The sequence below is a fragment of the Mesoplodon mirus genome (genome assembly GCF_964341445.2).
Source record: "Mesoplodon mirus genome assembly, chromosome: 3".
NCBI lineage: Eukaryota > Metazoa > Chordata > Mammalia > Artiodactyla > Ziphiidae > Mesoplodon > Mesoplodon mirus.
The window spans coordinates 130,904,764-130,925,166 of NC_138978.1; the positions used below are offsets into that span (position 1 = coordinate 130,904,764).

At 36.9% G+C, this 20,403-nt stretch overlaps 1 protein-coding gene across 1 annotated transcript in view; it reads right to left on the reverse strand.

Moving 5' to 3' along the window:
* The window catches only part of CATSPERE (catsper channel auxiliary subunit epsilon), a gene marked incomplete at its 3' end in the record, with an annotated part of 244,905 nt that overhangs the window by 49,970 nt on the left and 174,532 nt on the right, over window positions 1-20,403 (reverse strand). The window contains exons 12-17 of the mRNA XM_082615756.1: window positions 12,127-12,185; window positions 9,971-10,046; window positions 6,212-6,264; window positions 4,086-4,136; window positions 3,651-3,684; window positions 3,503-3,582 (exon numbers count right to left, since the gene is read on the reverse strand). Of these exons, the coding sequence (XP_082471882.1) occupies window positions 3,503-3,582; window positions 3,651-3,684; window positions 4,086-4,136; window positions 6,212-6,264; window positions 9,971-10,046; window positions 12,127-12,185 (353 nt within the window). The remainder of the gene's footprint in view (window positions 1-3,502; window positions 3,583-3,650; window positions 3,685-4,085; window positions 4,137-6,211; window positions 6,265-9,970; window positions 10,047-12,126; window positions 12,186-20,403) is intronic.

Below are 20,403 nucleotides of genomic sequence, written 5' to 3' on the forward strand. Positions count from 1 at the left end.
GGCTATTTTAATAATCCAGGCGAGTAGTGATGGCTTGGATCAGAGTGGTAGCAGTTCAGGTGGTGACAAATAGTCAGATTCTGTATGTATCTTGAAGATAGAGCCAATAGGATTTACTGATGTATTGAATGAAAGATATAAAAGAAAGAGTGGCTAGGGGTGATTCCAAAGATTGACCCAAAGAGCCAGAAGGATAGGGTTGATATCAGTTGAAATGAGGAATGCTATTGATGGAGCAGATTTTGAGGGTAAGATCAGGAGTTCAGTTTTGAACAGGTTAAGTTTTATATATCTAGGCAATATCTAAATAGAAAAGTGATTTATGTATTCAACATCTAAGTGGATTTATGGGTCTGGAGTTCAAGAGTTTTGCAGATACTGTTAGTGCTCACCAAATAACCCTGTGCCGGTTTACATTTTCTAGCCCACCTTGGAGTTAGATTAGGGCTATGGCATTAGGTTCCATATAATTGGATGTGGGTGGAAATGATGTAAACCACTTCTAGGCCTGGCCCTTTAAGATATCCCAGGAAATCCTCTAGTCTTTTTTTTTTCGTTTTCCCCTATCATAGTGGTAGTCTAGGAGGCCGTGTCAAGATGATGTAGGTAGGAAATATGTCAGACTATGACAAGAAAAAGGTTAAGCACAGAGATGTTAGGGTTTGTTACTGCAGCATAGCCTAGCCGTATTTGACTAATACAATGGAGGATATTCAGGCTGAAGATAGAGTTTTGGGGTTTATCAATATATTGAGACATTCGAGTCCATGAGACTGGATGACATCACTGAAAGAGCAAGTTGAAGTGGAGAAAAGAAAAGAAAGCTTTGAGCCTTGGGGCATTCCAACATTAAGAAGTCATGGAGAAAAGGAGAAACTAAGAAATTAAGGAGGAGCTATCAGTGAGGTAGCAGGAAAAGTAGGAAAATGTGATATTCTGGAAACCCAATAAGGAAAATATTTCAAGTAGGAGGAAATAATCAACTGTCAATTCTTGTTAATGAGATCAAGTAAGATGAGACCTGAGAATTGACCACTGAGTTTAGCAATATGGAGGCCAAGGCCGTTGGTCACATTGGCTAGCAGTTCCAATGGAGTGGTGGGGGTAAAATCCTGACTGAGAAAGTTTTGGGAGAGGATAGGAGAAGAGTTGGTGACAGTGAGTATAGTAGCAAGAGGGGTAGTGGGGTCAAGAGAGGGTTTTTGTTTTGGTTTAGTTTTTGGTTTTGGTGAGGGAAAGTATTGCATATTTGTATGATGATCCAGTAGACAGGGTAAAGTTGGTGATGCAGGAGAAAGAGGGGGCAATTTCAGGAGCAGTGGTTTTAATTAGAAAAGGGTGTGTGTATCCAGTTCACAAATGGAGGGACAGGCCTTAGATACCCATATACTTCATCTACGGTGATAGGAAGATAGACAGAGTTAATGGGCACAGATGCTTGAAGATGGATAGATAACAGTGTAGAAGTTTTCAGAAAATCTCTCCTGATCGATATTACCTTTGACTCATTCATCTTCCTCATTCTCTCTTTCCCTCATCACTCACATCTATCAATTATCAAGCCCTGCCTGTTATTATGAGTAATTTTCTTATAAGTGATTCCTCTTTTTTGTCTTTGTTGCTATCTCAGTCATTTGTTTTTTATTTCCTCCCTGGACTACCAGTACAGTTTACTACCTGGTCTCCTTACTTAGACATGTTTCCCTGAAATTCATCTTCTACACTTCTTCCAGAGAGAACTAGCTAAAGCAAATATTTAATCATGCCACTCTACCATAAGAATGGATAAAAGTCTTCCATGATCTGGACTCTACCTAGCTAGTTTCCCAGCCTTTTCTCCTGATACATCATGCCTCACTATGTGCTCCGATAACCTTATACCATTTGAACTATGAGATTTCTTCCTCTATCACTTTTGCTTGAAAGGCTTACTCAGTGGAATTCCCTGTTACCTTCCCCACTTCTCCTTCTCTCCTCTGCCTTCAGTTAGATATTCATTATCCTTTAAGACTCAGTAACTCAGCTCAAATGCTCTGGGAACACTTTCCAGAGCCCCTCTCACTTCCATAGGTGAGTTGGATTCTTTTCTTTTCAGTTTCAATACCAACCACCCATGTCATTCCTTTCTATTGTTCCATTTAGCATATCAGTTCATATCTAATTTATCAGACACTTGAGCTCTTGAGAGCAGAAATCCTGGGTTATTCATCTTTGAATTCCCAGTACCTAGCACAGTAATTGGTGCAAAGTAGGTGTCTAATAATGATGATATGAACTGAAGAGTGCACTTCTCTGGGAGAGAACATTAAGATTTTTTACCACTGGAGGATTAGGCACTAGGTAAAAAAACAAAACAAAGAAAAAAACTAGGTCTCAGTGGGGGAAGGAGTGCCTAGGGTGCCCAATAAACGCAGTGGCATGATTAGATGTCTAGAAGATTGAAACTAAAGAAAATAGCAGATTAGCCTGATAGCTCAGAGAACCCATGACAGAGGGATTGTAGGAGGGTAACATAAGAGGGTGAGGGCAGAACACAGAATCTTAGAACTGCCATAGATGAGAAGTGGGGGGCAGTACGTGCTGGCAGAGGCCTTCTGGATTGCAACAGGGGAAGCTCTGATGGCAAAACTAAATTGGAGTGGCTGATTCATTACTTACACCTACCCACCCTAAGAGATCTCAGAAGCTGTCTTCAGCTCGAGGGCCCCAAAAGCTGAAAGCATTGACTAAAATTTTGATGTTTTGCTCATAGGAATTTCACTTCCAGTAATTTATCCTCATGGCATATCTGGACTAATGTCCATGCATGTACATAAATGGATATTCACCACAATTTTTTTATAATAGCAAAAAAAAATTAGAAACCTAGGTCACTTGTCTCATATTTTTCTATATTTTTAATTTTGTAACAAGCTTTTGTAACATTTTTATAATCATAAATCTAGAATAAAGTCAGAGAAGCAAGCAAACTAGCACAAAATCACTTGGAAAAGCCTTCCTTGTAGCATTTTATTCATATTTTTATTATGAAACATTATTAAAAAAAATTAAGTTAGAGATAATATTTTTGAAATCTCCCCATGTACTACCCCTTATTAGTAATCTAGTTTCTCTCTTTGCGAGCATTCAGTTATAATTGGCACATGGAAAGAAAAGTCATATGTCACCAGGGGGAGATAGTTCCTATAACAGGGAGGGGTGCTGGAGGTTGAGGAAAGATTTAGAGAGGATAAAGCAAGGGTTAGGAGACTGTCTGCATCCATGAGAGGAGTCTCAGCTCTCTTACCTACTTATGCTTCAGCTTCTAAATTGTAATCTCCCTCAACATGCAGGGACCATGGACCATCCAACTTTCCATAACTAGTACTGAAAACCTAGTGTTGCATATATTTGGGTGCTCAAAAATATTTATTATTAAATGCATGATTAATTAGGCTTCTTTTCATACTTTTATTTTGAAACTTTCAAAATAAGTTAAAATTTTTAGTGAGAATATACTTACAGTTGAACCACAGGGTGAAACTTTTCTCTGAAATCAACTCTCAGTGGGCAGCCATATTTTTCCCAATTATATTTTACTCTCTAGAAAAGGAAAAATGCTTTAGTTATTTTCTATATTTGGCTGATTGACAAAATTATAGTTTTCTTACCAAGTGTTTAGATGGTCGATCCCTCAGATATGACCTGTAAAAAGACATTTTCATTACTTAGAATATTTCCTCTTCTCAAACTTAAAACCATTACTTTGTTTGGATAAAGAGGTATCACAAAAGTCAAACAGATAACCATAATTACAAAATACTCCTAAAATATGTGGAGATTAAACAACATACTTCTAAGTAGCACACAGATCAAAGACAAAATCTTAAGAGAAGTTAGAAAATATGCTCAACTAAATGAAAATGAAAACACAAGTTATCAAAATTTGTGAGGTGCAGCAAAATCAGTGCCTAGAGGTAAATTTATAGCAATAAATGTATATATCAGAAAAGACTGATGATAATAGGAATAAATACTAACTGATTCTAAGTTATTGATACTGCATTAATATAAAACTCAATGTTTATGTTAAAAATACTTCTTACTTTTCAATGATGTAAAAAAAATCATGCTGAAGACATTCTTTTTTATCAAATCTACAAAAAATAAAACATAATGAAGTTGTAATATCATTATTCCTTATTTACTAGCACAAACATTTAATCATTTAACTCAGTGATTCTCGAACTCGAAAGTATCACAGAATCATCACTTACTGAATTAGAATCTTTGGGGTTGGTGTGTAGCCCTAGCATTTCTATTTTTAAAACTCAGCTTCACAAATGTTTCTGAAGGTACCAGAATTTGAAATATACTGATTTACCTTTTATATTTGATACATGTGAAAATTTGTAGAAAATCCATCAAAGTAAAGACAAATTTCTTTGGACTGTTTCATTCTTCATAATTTTTTAAAACACAGAGTTCTAATTGCTACTAGAGACTCAGTTGCGCAGGTAAGGATCTATTTTAAGAATTCACATAATTTCTAGTTAGCGTTTATGCAGACATAAGGCTATCATGGTCTATAAAATGATAGAGTTTTTAGTAAGTTAAATTATTCATTTGACCATTTTTCCTGGCTGCTTCCAGTGTAACTCAGAAGGAACCCCAGTCACTGCTGTGTTTATATAGATATTGGAAGACTAGGACCATCTCCCACCCTGAATTCAAATTAGACCCCAAGAGATACCCTCCTTCATTGACAACTCTCCTGTCAGAAGTATCATGGGCCCCATAGGTATCCTTTGCTGATTGTGAAAACTTAGGCCAACCACAACCTGAATCCAAGAAATTAGGGTCATTTTTAGAGTTCCAGAGCAGTGGATCATTGACTAAGAGATCTGGAAAGAGGTCCTGAAATCTGTGTTTTCAGACATGCTCTCCAGGTGATTCTGATGAGCAACCTAGTTTGACAATTGCTCTCTAAACCTTCCCAGAAATAGATTGATTCAAGCTGTTTTGCATCTCACTGAAGAAGGAAATCTTCATGCAGTGATACTGCATGCAGGGGTACTGGGAATTGATTTTGGTAACATGTTGCTTAGAGCAGTTATTCTCAAATTTTAATGCCCCTACTAATCTTGGAAATTTTGTTAAAACAGAGATTCTGACTCAGCAGGTACAAGGTGAGGCCTGAGATTCTGCATTTCTAGTAAGTTCCCAGGTGATGCCACTGCTGGTCCATAGATTATACTCTAAGGAGCAAGGATGTAGACCATCCCAGAAATAAGATGCTATAGGCTGTTTAAATCAGTTAGCCTTTGTGTTTTCTGGAAAAGGACTTACAGGAAATGCAAATTCCTTGCTGAATGAGATGGGAATATTTAATTATCTATCCGCCAACTGATTTTAACAATTCACTACTCAAAAGATTATTAGAATGACAGATGAATAGACCTTTGTTTTGGATGAGAGCAAGCCACTTCATAAATAGATTCAGATAAGAGTCAATGTTACCCCACCCTCACCCTAACCACAGGAAAGGAATTGCAATACATTTTTGTCTCCATTATACATTCCACCTCAGTTAAACAGATTTGTGTATGCTGATCTTTATTCTCTCCCATGCAGAAGAAAGAGCTGTGGATGACAAAAGTTCCAGTGTGCTTCATTGTGAACCACAGTAAAAATCAATAAAAGTCACACCTTTGGATTCTCTGAAGGAAACACTGGTGGTTCTGTTAGGTTTGCTCTAAAAAACTTTCTCATGGAAAAAGGTGCAGGAAACTGAGGCTTCTCTCTTGTGGTTACAAGCAGTTCTCTGACAGAAATGATATTATAACTGGTTTGAGTAGGATGGACAATGGAGGTAAGTTTTTCTCCCTCTCATTTCTCTGGAAATGAGTTGTACACTGAAGAGCTGAGGGAGGTAATGCAAAGGACGGAAACTGGCTTGTGAAAAGGGAAGGTAGAGAAAAATGCTGGTAATGGAGCTAGAGGTTAAGTCTGTCAGATCCAAATGTAATATTTGAATATGATTCAAATGTAATATTTGACTTGGCAAAAAGTTCAAACAAGTCTGGTTTGGACAAATTATCAACTTGTAATGAATGGATTTCATATAGACATGTCAATCATTGGGCTAATATTATCGCTAGTAATTACCATTTAGTTCACCATTCGTTTTTAAACATAAAGAGTAAGACAAGTCAAATGCAAATATACTTGCCCTTTAACAGCAATGAATTTATTAGCATCACAGCCAACAGATATTTGGAACACCTAAAGTAAAGTAATTTAGGTGATGAGTTTAGTGGTTCTAATTCACATGATCTAAAATATTACTACAGCTAAAAGCAATTACATTTTAGATTTGAAATAACCTTTTAAATGTAGAGTTTTTTTATACTGCTCTGTGCTGTTTTCCTCCTTCTTCTTCGATCACTTTTTTCTTTCTTTGCTTCCTTTCACCCTTACTGCTCACAAGGCCCAAAGGTTGGGTCTCTGCTTTCTAACTTCGATGTGATCTATCACTACTACCTCTACAACCATGACTATCAACTCTAGTTCCAGCTTGCACCTGACTCACCTGGCAGGTTTCTGTAATAGTGAATGGGCTAAAATGTTTGTCCAGGTTTTTCTGTAAGATGTTATGGAAACACGAATTTGACTTCTTTTTAGAGTCAGAGTCCTGGTTCTTCCTCAACTGGGATAAGCTACTTATATTTCTACCTGGCTCCAGGATACCTTACTCACTACTGTCTACCCTGCCCACCTCTCCAACCCCCACCTCAGGCTTTCTAATTGGGATTTAGATACTTGCCTTCTGTTTTAAACATGTCCTGTATGTTGCATATTTCCACAAGACAAATCTAAAAACACCCTTGGGGATCAGGAGGGTGGGGTTAGAGAATGATGTCCAGCCAAGCTTGATGGATTTAAAGAATTGCACCTGCTAAGCCAAGAGCTTTCAGTCTTCATCTGAAAGGCATGCTTCACAGCAGGAGTTCATGGATTTTATTTCTTGAACTATCTGATCTCACCCATAGGACCTGATTTGTTCTCTCAACAACTCTACCCTCAGTCCTTGCTGTCCATCATTAAATCTTTTCCCATCAAATGTGTTTAGAAACATGTGTCTGCCCTTCATCTTTATTAAATTATCCATATAAGGTACATGGTTGGCTGAGGTCCTCAAGTTTTTCATAGTTAGGACACACTATCACTTGATGATCTTATTTGTAACATCTCTTCTTTTATGGGTCTTAGTTCACAAAAATCATTCCTATTCTCAGAATTAACAACCATGACTCAGATTAAAATACATGAGTTGACCTGCAGGTGGCTCTTGGACAGGAGCATGAGTACAGAATGTGGGAAGTATGAATAAGACTGTTTTGTAGGGTACCCACTGCTGGAGGGCTGACACATTTTCCTTGGGACAGGACACCTAACAGAGAAATTCTGACATATAGCCCAAATGAAAACAATGAATGTAGTAGTCTTTATTTAATATTATTCTCTTAAGTACAGAGACAGGCAAAACTGTTTCTGCCTTAGCTCAGAATCAGACACAGTGTATTCCTTCGAACTGGACAGAACAACTGAACTGAGACAGGAATTCTAAAGGCCTTCAACACAGAAATGTTGGTAGACAATATGTTAGACAGAGTGTAGTCTTCTCTCCCTGGGAAACTTCATCTTGGAAGGAATTACGCCCTCTGAGGACTGGTTTACTAGGGTGGCCTCACTGCATTCTGGTTCTTGGTGTACAGTTAAAAAACGGAGATGCAGCCCTGTTGGTGCTGTCAGTTCTATTTGCTGCTCTGCTGCAGGCTATGGACACTAAGTAACAAAGATGGCAGGCTCATGTCCAAATGGCTCAGTCCATGGTCCATTTGGTCCAGCAGGTTTAACAAGGGCTTAACTTCATCCAACTAGAGAAGAAGTCTGTGGGCCCTCTGTCTATAATATTTATCCGGGAGGCCAATGACTTGCTTACCAGTGGGGATAGGAGCACAAAGAAGGGTTCCTGTGATTGAGAGCATACCTTGTAGTTGTGTACAGGTTTTTATTTTCTTGGCTAGCTAGAGGACCTACCTCCACAAGGCCACATTTTCCTGTTGCCTAAAGGGCTATGGCATATTCCATTATCTTCTACTATATGGCATACTCTCCATTCTATTTCAGTGGGTGGGTCAATACAAACTACCTGAAATGGGCACAGATGGTGGCTAGATTTGAACGGTCCATGTCTTGAGGTGTGCCAAGGAAGAAACCAATAATATTAGATAATTACTCTGTGACAGGTACCGTTCTGGACATTTTACATAAATTATCTTATTTAATACTCTCAACAAAGTAGATAAATACTGTGAGATGGATATTATATTTCCCCTTTTACAAATAAGGCAGCTGAGACTCAGAATGTTTAGGAGCTTCTTGAAGCCAGTAGGTGGTAGAGTTTGGATTTGAACTCAGGTTAGGTTAACATGTTTTTGTAATGCCTGGGCTGGGCAGGATAGGGTGAATAAGGATCCCTAACAAATCTATAAATTAGACAGGAAAAAGATGGAGGAAACAACGGTGCTTCAGGAAGGCATCTTATATGGAATATGGTAGAGCAGTCGAGGAGCTGAAGATAGAAAATGCAGACCAAGGCTGGGGCAGGATCTCGCTAGGTTGCTGTTTTTTGCCTCCTCAGCAGATTAAGCTGGGTAGGCAGCATGGTGGGTAAACAGGGGGAGTGGTCAGTATGCACCTGCAGGCAATTTCCTGGGGAAGCAGTGTGTGTCAGCAGTGCTCAAGGATGGATCACGTCTGCCTCAGTTCAAGGCTCCCTTTAAATTCATGGAACCTTGGGACTTCTCTGGTGGTCCAGTGGCTAAGACTACATGCTCCCAAAGTAGGGGGTCCGGGTTCGGTCTCTGGTCAGGGAACTATATCTCACATGTTGCAACTAAGAGTTCCCATGCTGCAACTGAAAAGATCCCACATGCAACGAAGATCCTGCACGCAGCGATGAAGATCCTGTGTGTTGCAACTGAAACCTGGTGCAGCCAAATAAATACACATAAATTCATGGAACCATGCCCTGGTAGGAAGAGGTTCTTGGTGCTGGGGTCCTGAAGAGCAGGGACTATGTCTCATTTAACTTTGAATTCTTCATGTAGGTATTCCCCATTGTGCTATGCCTGATATATAGTGGTCACTCAATATATGTTTATTGATTATTAGTTGGAATGAGAAGGAATAAAAAGAGGAGGCATCCCTCAGTGTGGAACAAAGACTCAAAGGAGGTGGTGGTGGGTGATTGCCTGAACACCCACTGCTATATCACATTGCTGTGCTTTTTTATATGCCTCTTCCTTCTCAACTTCTACTTACTCTTCAACAGTCATTTTATGCATCACCTTCTTTTCACCTTTCCCCTCCCAATTAAAATTGCTTACTTTTTTCTCTGGGCTATTTGGTAACTGTATATCTCATATTCTTTCACATTAGTTTATGTTTTCCCCCTTGGAAGGGACTCTTTTCATCTTTGTAACTCCCATTACTTAGCACACAGACTGAAACATAGAAACGTGGTAGGCACACAATAAAATTTTTTAAATGAAGAAATGATCCAATTTTTAAAATAAATAAACATAGCATAAATATGGATATGACTGGCAGTCTTCTCTGAAAAACCATATCCAACTTTAGCTGTTCTCATTAATTTCAGTTTTCCTCTACACAATTTTATTTATGTTCAAAAACTAATAATTTGACATCTTTGTAAGTGTTTATATTCTGATGGTAAACTCATGGAGGGCAGTAATCTAATCTTTTCCCAAAGTAAAATTATGGTTTCTCTACAGTGAAACATTACAAAATGTTGCTATATATTAGGGGTAGTGGTATTGAATGGAGTTAATACGTATTATTTAGTTTTACCACCCATGTATTATTGAAGTAAAAATTTCAGTCTTCTACCCATGTTGCTTACCTTTTGGGAGACTGGACACGTTTTTGCATGTTCACTAGGTCTAACGTGAACAAGCAGAAGACCTGTGTTCTGGTATCTAGGAGAAACAACATGTACAGGTGATTATAGAATCACAAGGGAGGTAGCCATGAGTGTGCCTTTGTGCAGAACAGATGAAAAGTCCCATTAACATGTGATTGAACTGCCCCCCCCCCCCGATGAGGAATTCTAGAGGCCTGGTGGTGGTGGTGGTGACGGTTCGCAGTTTCTGCTAAGGTGCATTGTGGTCATATCCTAAAGTCACTCCCATCTCATGGTATCCCATATTTTGGCCAGCATTGGATAGGCACGAAAGGAAATAAAAATGAGTTTCTATCAGCATTTCAAGCCCTCTGTTTCATTCACACCCTCAGTCTCCTGAGGATGGGGCTTTGCTGCTGACATCTTGCCCTGCTTCCTGACAGTATTACAAGGCCGTAGCCATTGCATAGGTTCCTTCTCTAGCCTCTACAGATTTTTTCCTCCTATTGATAATGCTTTTGGAACAATAGATATTAAGTGATGAAGTTAGTTTTCTGAACCACATTATGCTGCATAATATGATCTGACTGGAAGCAAAAGGGAGATCAGACATAAAGCCTTTGTAGATTGTGAAATGCAAGTGAATAATTTTGTGTTCAGGCAAAACAGGAGGACTCAAAAATTACAGAAGAAAAAAATTTGAAAGTATTATTCCTTCCCTGCCCCTAGTAAGGTTTTTACTTTTTGAAAAAACTGGGAGAAAAAAACCCCACAAACATACTAACCACAAACAAATGTTCTTTTCCTTCCAATATTCATTATATTTTAATATTTATCATATATTATATATAAAATGTACTAAATAAGTGAGGATACAAATAGCACATTTTTATATTTTTAAATCACTGTACTATATTTCATCAACTCTAAGATACATTTTTTATTTCCTTTAACACCTTTGAAAACAGGAAGCATCTTATAATTATGCCAGTTATGGCTTTTTCCCCCAAATTGATGGAAACTTTGAGTTGATATATTCAGTGATATAGTACAGATCTGTAAGAAAAGGACACCAAAGTAAATATTGCATCTTCAATCTTCTACATAATTTTACTTATAGGTAGATTTTTTTTTTCTGCCATGGCTGAATTCAAAGCTTTTGGTATTTTTTCTCAAGTCTCGGACTGACCTAAAGTATCCTGGACAATGTGATATATATTGTACAGTAACAGAATTCTGAGTAAATATCCACAAAATCAAAAATACCCAAAGGAACCCACAATATTAGAAGAATCAAGAGAAAAGTTGGTGAGTTAGGGAGGAAGGGATGTATTGAGCCTCTCTCGACTACTGTGTCTAAAGTAGCATTTTTCCTTACTCTTCCTGGTCACTCTCTACTGCTTCTTTCTGCTTTATTTTTCTTAATAGCACTTATAATTATTTGGACCATCTTGTTTATTTACTTGATTACTTGCTTCTTGTCTTCTCTCACTAGAGATATGTCTCACGACAGCAGTACTCTATCTTTCTTGTTCACCATGTGTTTTGAACACCTAGAGTGCTTGGCATGGAGTGGGTATTCAAACTCATGTGGAGTAGCAGCCTAAAGAAAAATGAACTTTTCCTTAGAAGAACAATGCTATGTTTCCAGAAAATATATTGAGTCGGGACATAATGATAACCGAATGCCTTAAGATACAATTCCATGTTGGTTACCTTCCTCCAGAAATTAAGTGTTTAGGTGCTACTTTATTCCAAGATTCAGAGATGGTGTTTTATCTGACTCTACTCATAATTAAAGACTTTTTGGGATTAGAGTTCTAGTTTTTGCTTAAGGATAGTATGTAAAGACTTTGGGATGGGAATGAATGATAAAAAGTACTCAAAAATTATTGAATTAAGAAATAGTGTGGTGTTTTTTGCACCTTCAGTTGGATGAATAGCACCATCAGATAGGTCATGTTTTCATTTAGTTAAAGGAGTATTTTACATTTCTATACAGAATACTATTTTCACATCTTTCCAGACATTTAAAGGAATCTGAAATCGGGATATTTAAAAGGATATGAGGTCATTTAAATAAAAGAATACATATAAATCAGTAACCTGAATAGCATATTTAATATTGAGTAGGCTCTTTTAAAAGTCTTACTTACTGCAACTTGAAATAATCATCTACTGCCTCATAATTTACATTCTGAGAAAATGTTACTGTCTGAAAAAGAAAATAAAAAAGTTTATGTAAAGTAGGAAAATTGGGAATGGGGACAATGGATACTTTCAAGACAGATTTAAATTTTTCTTTAGGTTAGAAAAATAATATATTTAACACTTTTTTTCTAATTTCTTTTCTTTTCTATCTCAGAAATGCCAATTATGTAGATATTAGATTTACTTTGTTACATTTCCTTATTTTACTTTTAATTTTATATTATCATAGTTCTTTTACTTATACTGCTTCTCTCTCCCTCCTCATTTGACTTTTGTTGTTGCAATAGTCTTATTTTTATTTTCCATTTATATCACCATAGCAAACTTTTCACTTTCTTCTGTTTTCTAATAACCTGTCTCTGGACCTTTTAACTTCTTCTTTGATGTTTTCAAATCATTACAAAATCATATTGTCTGTAATTTTTGAGACTATGGGGGATTATTTGCCTGAATCTTTCTTCTGTTGTTTTTGAGTAATTTTTTAAAATGTCCATTTGCCTTTTGCATATTTCTTGCTATTTTCTTCCCTCCAGGCCATGTTTCATCTCAATTTTCAGAATTCTGTATGGTTGCGATCACCTCAGGGTAAAGCCACTTACAGAACATATATGATTATAAAGGCAGAAAATTATAAACCCCACATTTTTTTTCTTTTGTGGTACATAGGCCTCTCACTGTTGTGGCCTCTCCCATTGCGGAGCACAGGCTTTGGACGCGCAGGCTCAGCGGCCAAGGCTCACGGGCCCAGCCGCTCCACGGCATGTGGGATCTTCCCGGACTGGGGCACGAACCCATGTCCCCTGCATCGGCAGGCAGACTCTCAACCACTGTGCCACCAGGGAAGCCCAAAACCCCGCATTTTTAAAGCATGGTAGCTAGCTACAATTTCTATAAATCTAAAATACTTTTTTGGTAGTTCTTTGTTATATCTATAAATATATACATAAACATATGTATAACTATTCTATATATAAATATGCTATATATCTCTAGATCTTTATATATAATATAAATATAATATATATGTATATATGTGTGTGTGTATATATATATGTATATATATGTATATATATATATATATATATATATATATATATATGTATCTCCAGAGAGAGATCAATTGTGAGGATTGGCTAATCTGTTGTGATGAGAACAGAGACTCTGTGGCTCTAAAACTCCTTAGTAAAAAGATTCATTTCCAAAACAAAGTTTATTTACTCGTATGCTGGATGCTAAGTGGTATGACATAAAATATGCAATCTTTTATGATAAAGTTGAAGGCTGTGAATGTCATCACATTAAAAATAAAACTAGTTTCAAGTTCAAGGAAAGGAACTATCAAATTTACACCTGTATTCTCTTGTATGCCATGTTTTCCTTCATATGTAATCTTAAAAATAACTTTACAAGAAATTTGCCAGAGACAGAAATGAATGAACAATAAAGATGACAGTTAAAAACTCATGGGGATGCAGACCAATCACAAGCACTGAAATTGAAACTGTGATTAAAAATCTTCCAACAAACAAAAGCTCATGACCAGATGGCTTCACAGGCGAATTCTATCAAACATTTAGAGAAGAGCTAAGACCTAAACTTCTCAAACTCTTCCAAAATATAGCAGAGAGAGGAACACTCCCAAACTCATTCTATGAGGCCACAATCACCCTGATACCAAATGAGACAAAGAAGTCACAAAAAAAAGAAAATTACAGGCCAATAACACTGATGAATATAGATGCAAAAATCCTCAACAAAATACTAGCAAACAGAATCCAACAGCATATTAAAAGGATCATACACCATGATCAAGTGGGGTTTATCCCAGGAATGCAAGGATTCTTCAATATACACAAATCAATCAGTGTTATAAACCATATTAAAAAACTGAAGGAGAAAAACCATATGATCATCTCAATAGATGCAGAAAAAGCTTTCAACAAAATTCAACACCCAATTATGATAAAAACCCTCCAGAAAGTAGGCATAGAGGAAACTTACCTCAATGTAATAAAGGCCATATATGACAAACTCACAGGCAACATATTTCTCAATGGTGAAAAACTGAAACCATTTCCACTAAGATCAGGAACAAGACAGGGTTGTCCCCTGTCACCACTTTTATTCAACATAGTTTTGGAATTTTTAGCCACAGCAATCAGAGAAGAAAAAGAAATAAAAGGAATACACATCGGAAAAGAAGAAGTAAAACTGTCACTGTTTGCAGATGACATGATACTATACATAGAGAATCCTAAAGATGCCACCAGAAAACTACTAGAGCTAATCAATGAATTTGGTAAAGTTGCAGGATACAAAATTAATGCACAGAAATCTCTTGCATTCCTATACAGTAATGATGAAAAACCTGAAAGAGAAATTAAGGAAACACCCCCATTTACCATTGAAACAAAAAGAATAAAATACCTAGAAATAAATATACCTAAGGAGACAAAAGACCTGTATGAAGAAAACTATAAGATACTGATGAAAGAAATTAAAGATGATACAAACAGATGGAGAGATATACCATGTTCTTGGATTGGAAGAATCAACATTGTGAAAATGACTATACTACCCAAATCAATCTATAGGTTCAGTGTAATCCCCATCAAATTAGCAATGGCATTTTTCACAGAACTAGAAAAAAAAATATCACAATTTGTATGGAAACACAAAAGATCCCGAATAGCCAAAGCAATCTTGAGAAAGAAATATGGAGCTGGAGGAATCAGGCTCCCTGACTTCAGGCTATACTACAAAGCAATAGTAATCAAGACTGGCACAAAAACAGAAAGATAGATCAATGGAACAGGATAGAAAGCCCAGAGATAAACACACACACACATGGTCACCTTATCTTTGATAAAGGAGGCAAGAATATACAGTGGAGAAAAGACAACCTCTTCAATAAGTGGTGCTGGGAAAACTGGACAGCTACATGTAAAAGAATGACATTAGAACACTCCCTAACACCATACACAAAAATAAACTCAAAATGGGTTCAAGACCTAAATGTAAGGCCAGACACTCTAAAACTCTTAGAGGAAAACATAGGCAGAACACTTTATGACATAAATCACAGCAAGATCCTGTCTGACCCACCTCCTAGAGAAATGGAAATAAAAACAACAACAACAACAAAAAAAAACACAAGTGGGACCTAATGAAATGTACAAGCTTTTGCACAGCAAAGGAAACCATAAACAAGATGAAAAGACAACCCTTAGAATGGGAGAACATATTTGCAAATGAAGCAACTGACAAAATATTAATCTCCAAAATATACAAGCAGCTCATGCAGCTCAATGTCAAAAAAACAAATAACCACATCCAAAATTGGACCGAAGGTCTAAATAGACATTTCTCCAAAGAAGATATACAAATTGTCAACAAACACATGAAAGGATGCTCAACGTCACTAATCATTAAAGAAATGCAAATCAAATCTACAATGAGGTATCACCTCACACCAGTCAGAATGGCCATCATCAAAACATCTACAAACAATAAATGCTGGAGAGGGTGTGGAGAAAAGGGAACACTCTTGCACTGCTGGTGGGAATATAAATTGATACAGCCACTATGGAGAAACAGTACAGAGGTTCCTTAAATAGAACTACCATATGACCCAGCAATCCCATTACTAGGCATATACCCTGAGAAAAACATAATTTAAAAAGAGTCATGTGGGAATAAAGATGCAGACCTACTAGAGAATGGATGTGAGGACACGGGGAGGGGGAAGGGTAAGCTGGGACAAAGTGAGAGAGTGGTAGTGTATATATGGACATATATACACTGCCAAGTGTAAAATAGATAGCTAGTGGGAAGCAGTCGCATAGCATAGGGAGATCCGCTCGGTGCTTTGTGACCAGCTAGAAGGGTGGGATAGGGAGGGTGGGAGGGAGGGAGATGCAAGAGGGAAGAGATATGGGGATATATGTATATGTATCACTGATTCACTTTGTTATAAAGCAGAAACTAACACACCATTGTAAAGCAATTCTTCTCCAATAAAAATGTTTAAAAAAACAACAACAACAAAAAAACCAAAACAAAAAGAGTCATGTACCACAGTCTTCATTGCAGCTCTATTTACAGTAGCCAGGACATGGAAGCAGCCTAAGTGTCCATCGACAGATGAATGGATAAAGAAGATGTGGCACATATATACAATGCAATATTACTCAGCCATACAAAGAAATGAAATTGAGTTATTTGTTGTGAGGTGGATGGACCTAGAGCCTATCATACAGAATGAAGTAAATCAGAAAGAGAAAAACAAATACCTTATACTGACACCTATATATGGAATCTAAAAAAATGTTTCTGAAGAACATAGGGACAGGACAGGAATAAAGATGCAGATGTAGAGAATGGACTTGACACAGGGAGGGGGAAGGGTAAACTGGGATGAAGTGAGAGCGTGGCATGGACATATGTACACTACCAAATGTAAAATCGATAGCTAGTGGGAAGCAGCCACATAGCACAGGGAGATCAACTTGGTGTTTTGTGTCCACCTAGGGGGTGGGATAGGGAGCGTGGGATAGAGACACAAGAGGGAGGAGATATGGGGATATATGTATATGTATAGCTGATTCACTTTGTTATACAGCAGAAACTAATTCACCATTGCAAAGCAATTTTACTCCAATAAAGATGTTAAAAAAAAACTCATGGGGAATAGATTGAGAAAGTTTAACATATGATTAATCAGTGTTACAGAAGAAGAGAAGATAGAGAAGAGGAATAGACAATATTTGCAAGATACCTGATGAAGACAGTGATTTAGATATGTATGAGGCCCAAGAAATCCCAAACAAAGAAAGAAGTAAAGAAACCTGCATTTAGACACCTCATAGTGAAAGTGAAGAAAGCAAAGGATAAAATCTTAAAAGCAGCCAGAGGGATAGGTATTAAAATTGCAAGTGGGGGCCTCCCTGGTGGCGCAGTGGTTGAGAGTCCGCCTGCCGATGCAGGGGATACGGGTTCGTGCCCCGGTCTGGGAGGATCCCATATGCCGTGGAGCGGCTGGCCCCGTGAGCCATGGCCGCTGGGCCTGCGCATCCGGAGCCTGTGCTCCGCAACGGGAGAGGCCACAACAGTGAGAGGCCCGCATACCGCAAAAAGAAAAAAAAAAAAAAAAAAAAAAAATTGCAAGTGACTTCTCAATGGCAACAATGCAAGCCAAAAACCAATAGAATAATATTTTTAATGCTGTTTAATAAAATCATCACCAAACTAGATTTCTATATCTGTAGAAAATATTTTTCAAGAACAAAAATGAAATATAGATGTTTTCAGATGAACAAAAATTGAATATATAATCACCAGTAGCCTCTCACTAAAAGAAATGTTAAGGAATGTACCTAAAGCAGAAGGAAAGGAATACAAGATGCAAGCACTTATGATAAAAAGGAAAAAAGGGGCTTCCCTGGTGACACAGTGGTTGAGAGTCCACCTGCCGATGCAGGGGGCACGGGTTCATGCCCCAGTCTGGGAGCATCCCACATGCCACGGAGCGGCTGGGCCCGTGAGCCATGGCCGCTGAGCCTGTGCATCCGGAGCCTGTGCTCCGCAACGGGAGAGGCCACAACAGTGAGAGGCCCGCGTACCGCAAAAAAAAAAAAGGAAAAAAGATAAAGATAGGGTAAATGCACATTGCTGTATAAAATAGTAATAACACTGCCTAATAGTGAATCTATGAATTCAATTACATGTGAGCTGGGGAAAGAATAAATTATTTACTTAAATTTAGTCTTGTATAAATTAAACATTCAGGTTATAATTTCAAAGGAAAACTGACTAGAAATACAAACAGAATGTATAACTGTTGAACCAGTGGAAGGGGGAAAATGGAATGATAAAATGTATGCAACTAAACCTAAAAAGGCAAGAAACTAGAGGAAAAAACATAGAAAGAATGGGAAAATAAAAGTACAAAGCAAGATGGAAGGCAAAACCTCAAACATATTATTAATTGCAATAAGTGTAAATAGACTAAATGTTCCAATTAAAGGACAAAGATTTTCAGACTAGACAACAGTAACAAAAATTTAAAAACTCAAATATATGGTGCTTATAGGAAACATAGCTAAAACATAAGGCAATAGAAAGATGGAAATTAAAAGGGTAGAAATTGTATGGAAATATTAAGTAAAAGAAAACCTGATATGGCTATATTAAATATGAAACAAAGTAGACTTGAAAGCAAAAGTATTACTACAGAGAAAGATCATCATTTCATAATGTTTAAAGTTTCAATTCATCAAGAAGAGAATTTAAAAACTTGAATGCATCTAATAATATGTTTTCAAATATATAAAGTAAAAATTGACAATCAGATTGAAAATGATACCAGATGAAAATCTGGATCTTCACAAAAAATGAAGAGCATTGGAAATGATAAATATGTGTATAAATATAAAGTGCCTTTTTATTATTTAATTCTCTTTTAAAAGATAATTGACTATTTAAAGCAACAATAATAGCAATTCATTGTAAGGTTTATAAAGTACGTAGAAGTAAAAGTATGGCAACAATAGTACAAATGTGATATATGTGAGGGAATATAGAAGTATATTGCTATAAGGTTATTATACTATAAATGAAATGATACAATATTGAGGGCAAACTGAGATAAGTTACAGATGTGTACAATAAACCCTAAAGCATCCAATAAAAAACCAAAATGAATAAGGAATAACTAAAAAAGCCAACAAAGATGCAAAATGGAATCATATAAAAATAATCAAAAAGAAGACAGAGAAAGTGGAAAAAAATTAAAAACAGAAGAGACAAATAGAAAACAGATAGTTAAATGGTAGATTTAAACCCAACAATACCAAAAAAAAAAAATCACGTTGAATGTACCCAATAAAAATGCAAAAATATTCAGAATAGATAAACAAGTAAGATCCAACTTAAAAAAATGAAAGACACAAATGATTTTCCATACTAAAAGGATGGAAAAAAAAGATATGTTGTGCTAACATTAATCTAAAGTAGGCTGGAATGGCTGTATTAATATCACACAAAGTAGATTTCAGAGCAAAAATTATCTCCAGAGTAAAAGGCATCATGTTTTAAAGTGCACATGAAACACTTACCAAAATAGACCATATTTATAGCTATAAAACAATTCTCTATACATTTAAAGGGATTCAAATAAAAAAATCTTTTCTTACTATAATTGTATTTATTTAGAAATCAGTAACAGAGAGCTATCTGGAAAATCACGGTCCTTCTATATAACCCATAGGTCAAAGAAGAAATCACAAAGAAAATGAGAAAGTATTTTGAACTGAATGACAATGAAACTACAAAATATCAAAATTTGGGTATACAGAAAAAGCAGTTCTTTTTCTTTTTTTAGTTGTGGTAACATTGGTTTATAACATTATATGTTTCATGTATACATTATGAAAAATAGACTTCTGTATACACTACAGCATGTTCACCACCAAAAGTTTAGTTTCTATCTGCCAGCATACAGTTGACCACCTTTACCCATTCTGCCCTCCCCTTACACATCTTCCTCTCTGGTAACTCTAATCTGTTCTCTGTATCTATGTTTAGTTTGGTTTGGTTGTTTATTTTAGGTTTTTAAATATATATATTCCACATGTAAGTGAAATCACATGGTATTTGTCTTTCTCTATCTGATTCATTTCGCATATCTTCAAGCTCCATTCATATTGTCCTAAATGGCAACACTTCTCCTTTTTGCATGGCTGAGCAGTAGTTTATTAATTATACATGTTTTTTTCCCATGGTTTTTCATGGTGCTTGATGAGTTTTTTCTCTGCCTGAGAATTTGAAGTAGTGAACACCAAACACCTCTCTTCTTTAGGTAGAGCTTTTTTTTTAACTTGATTTTGACAATTCGATAGATTGATAGATTGGTAATTACGACCTTTCTTTTGTTTTTTGGTAAGTGGTGCTATTGCACAAGTTTTTGGCTTTTTTAATGTGAGCTGCCTCTGGCTATGTTTAAGAATCGGCATTTTCCACCCACCTCTGCCTCTCCTGGAGGTGTCACCCTATGCCCTAGTTGTCACTGCTTGTGCCTCCAGGGTCACTGGTGCCTTGCTGTTGCTGCTGGCCTTGCTGCTGTTGCTGGTGTTGCCACCTGGAGAACTGCGTTGGTGTGGCCTCCACTAAGTCTGGAGTTGCCTGAGTTATAGGAACTGCTGCTGTGAGGGGAGGGGGAAGAG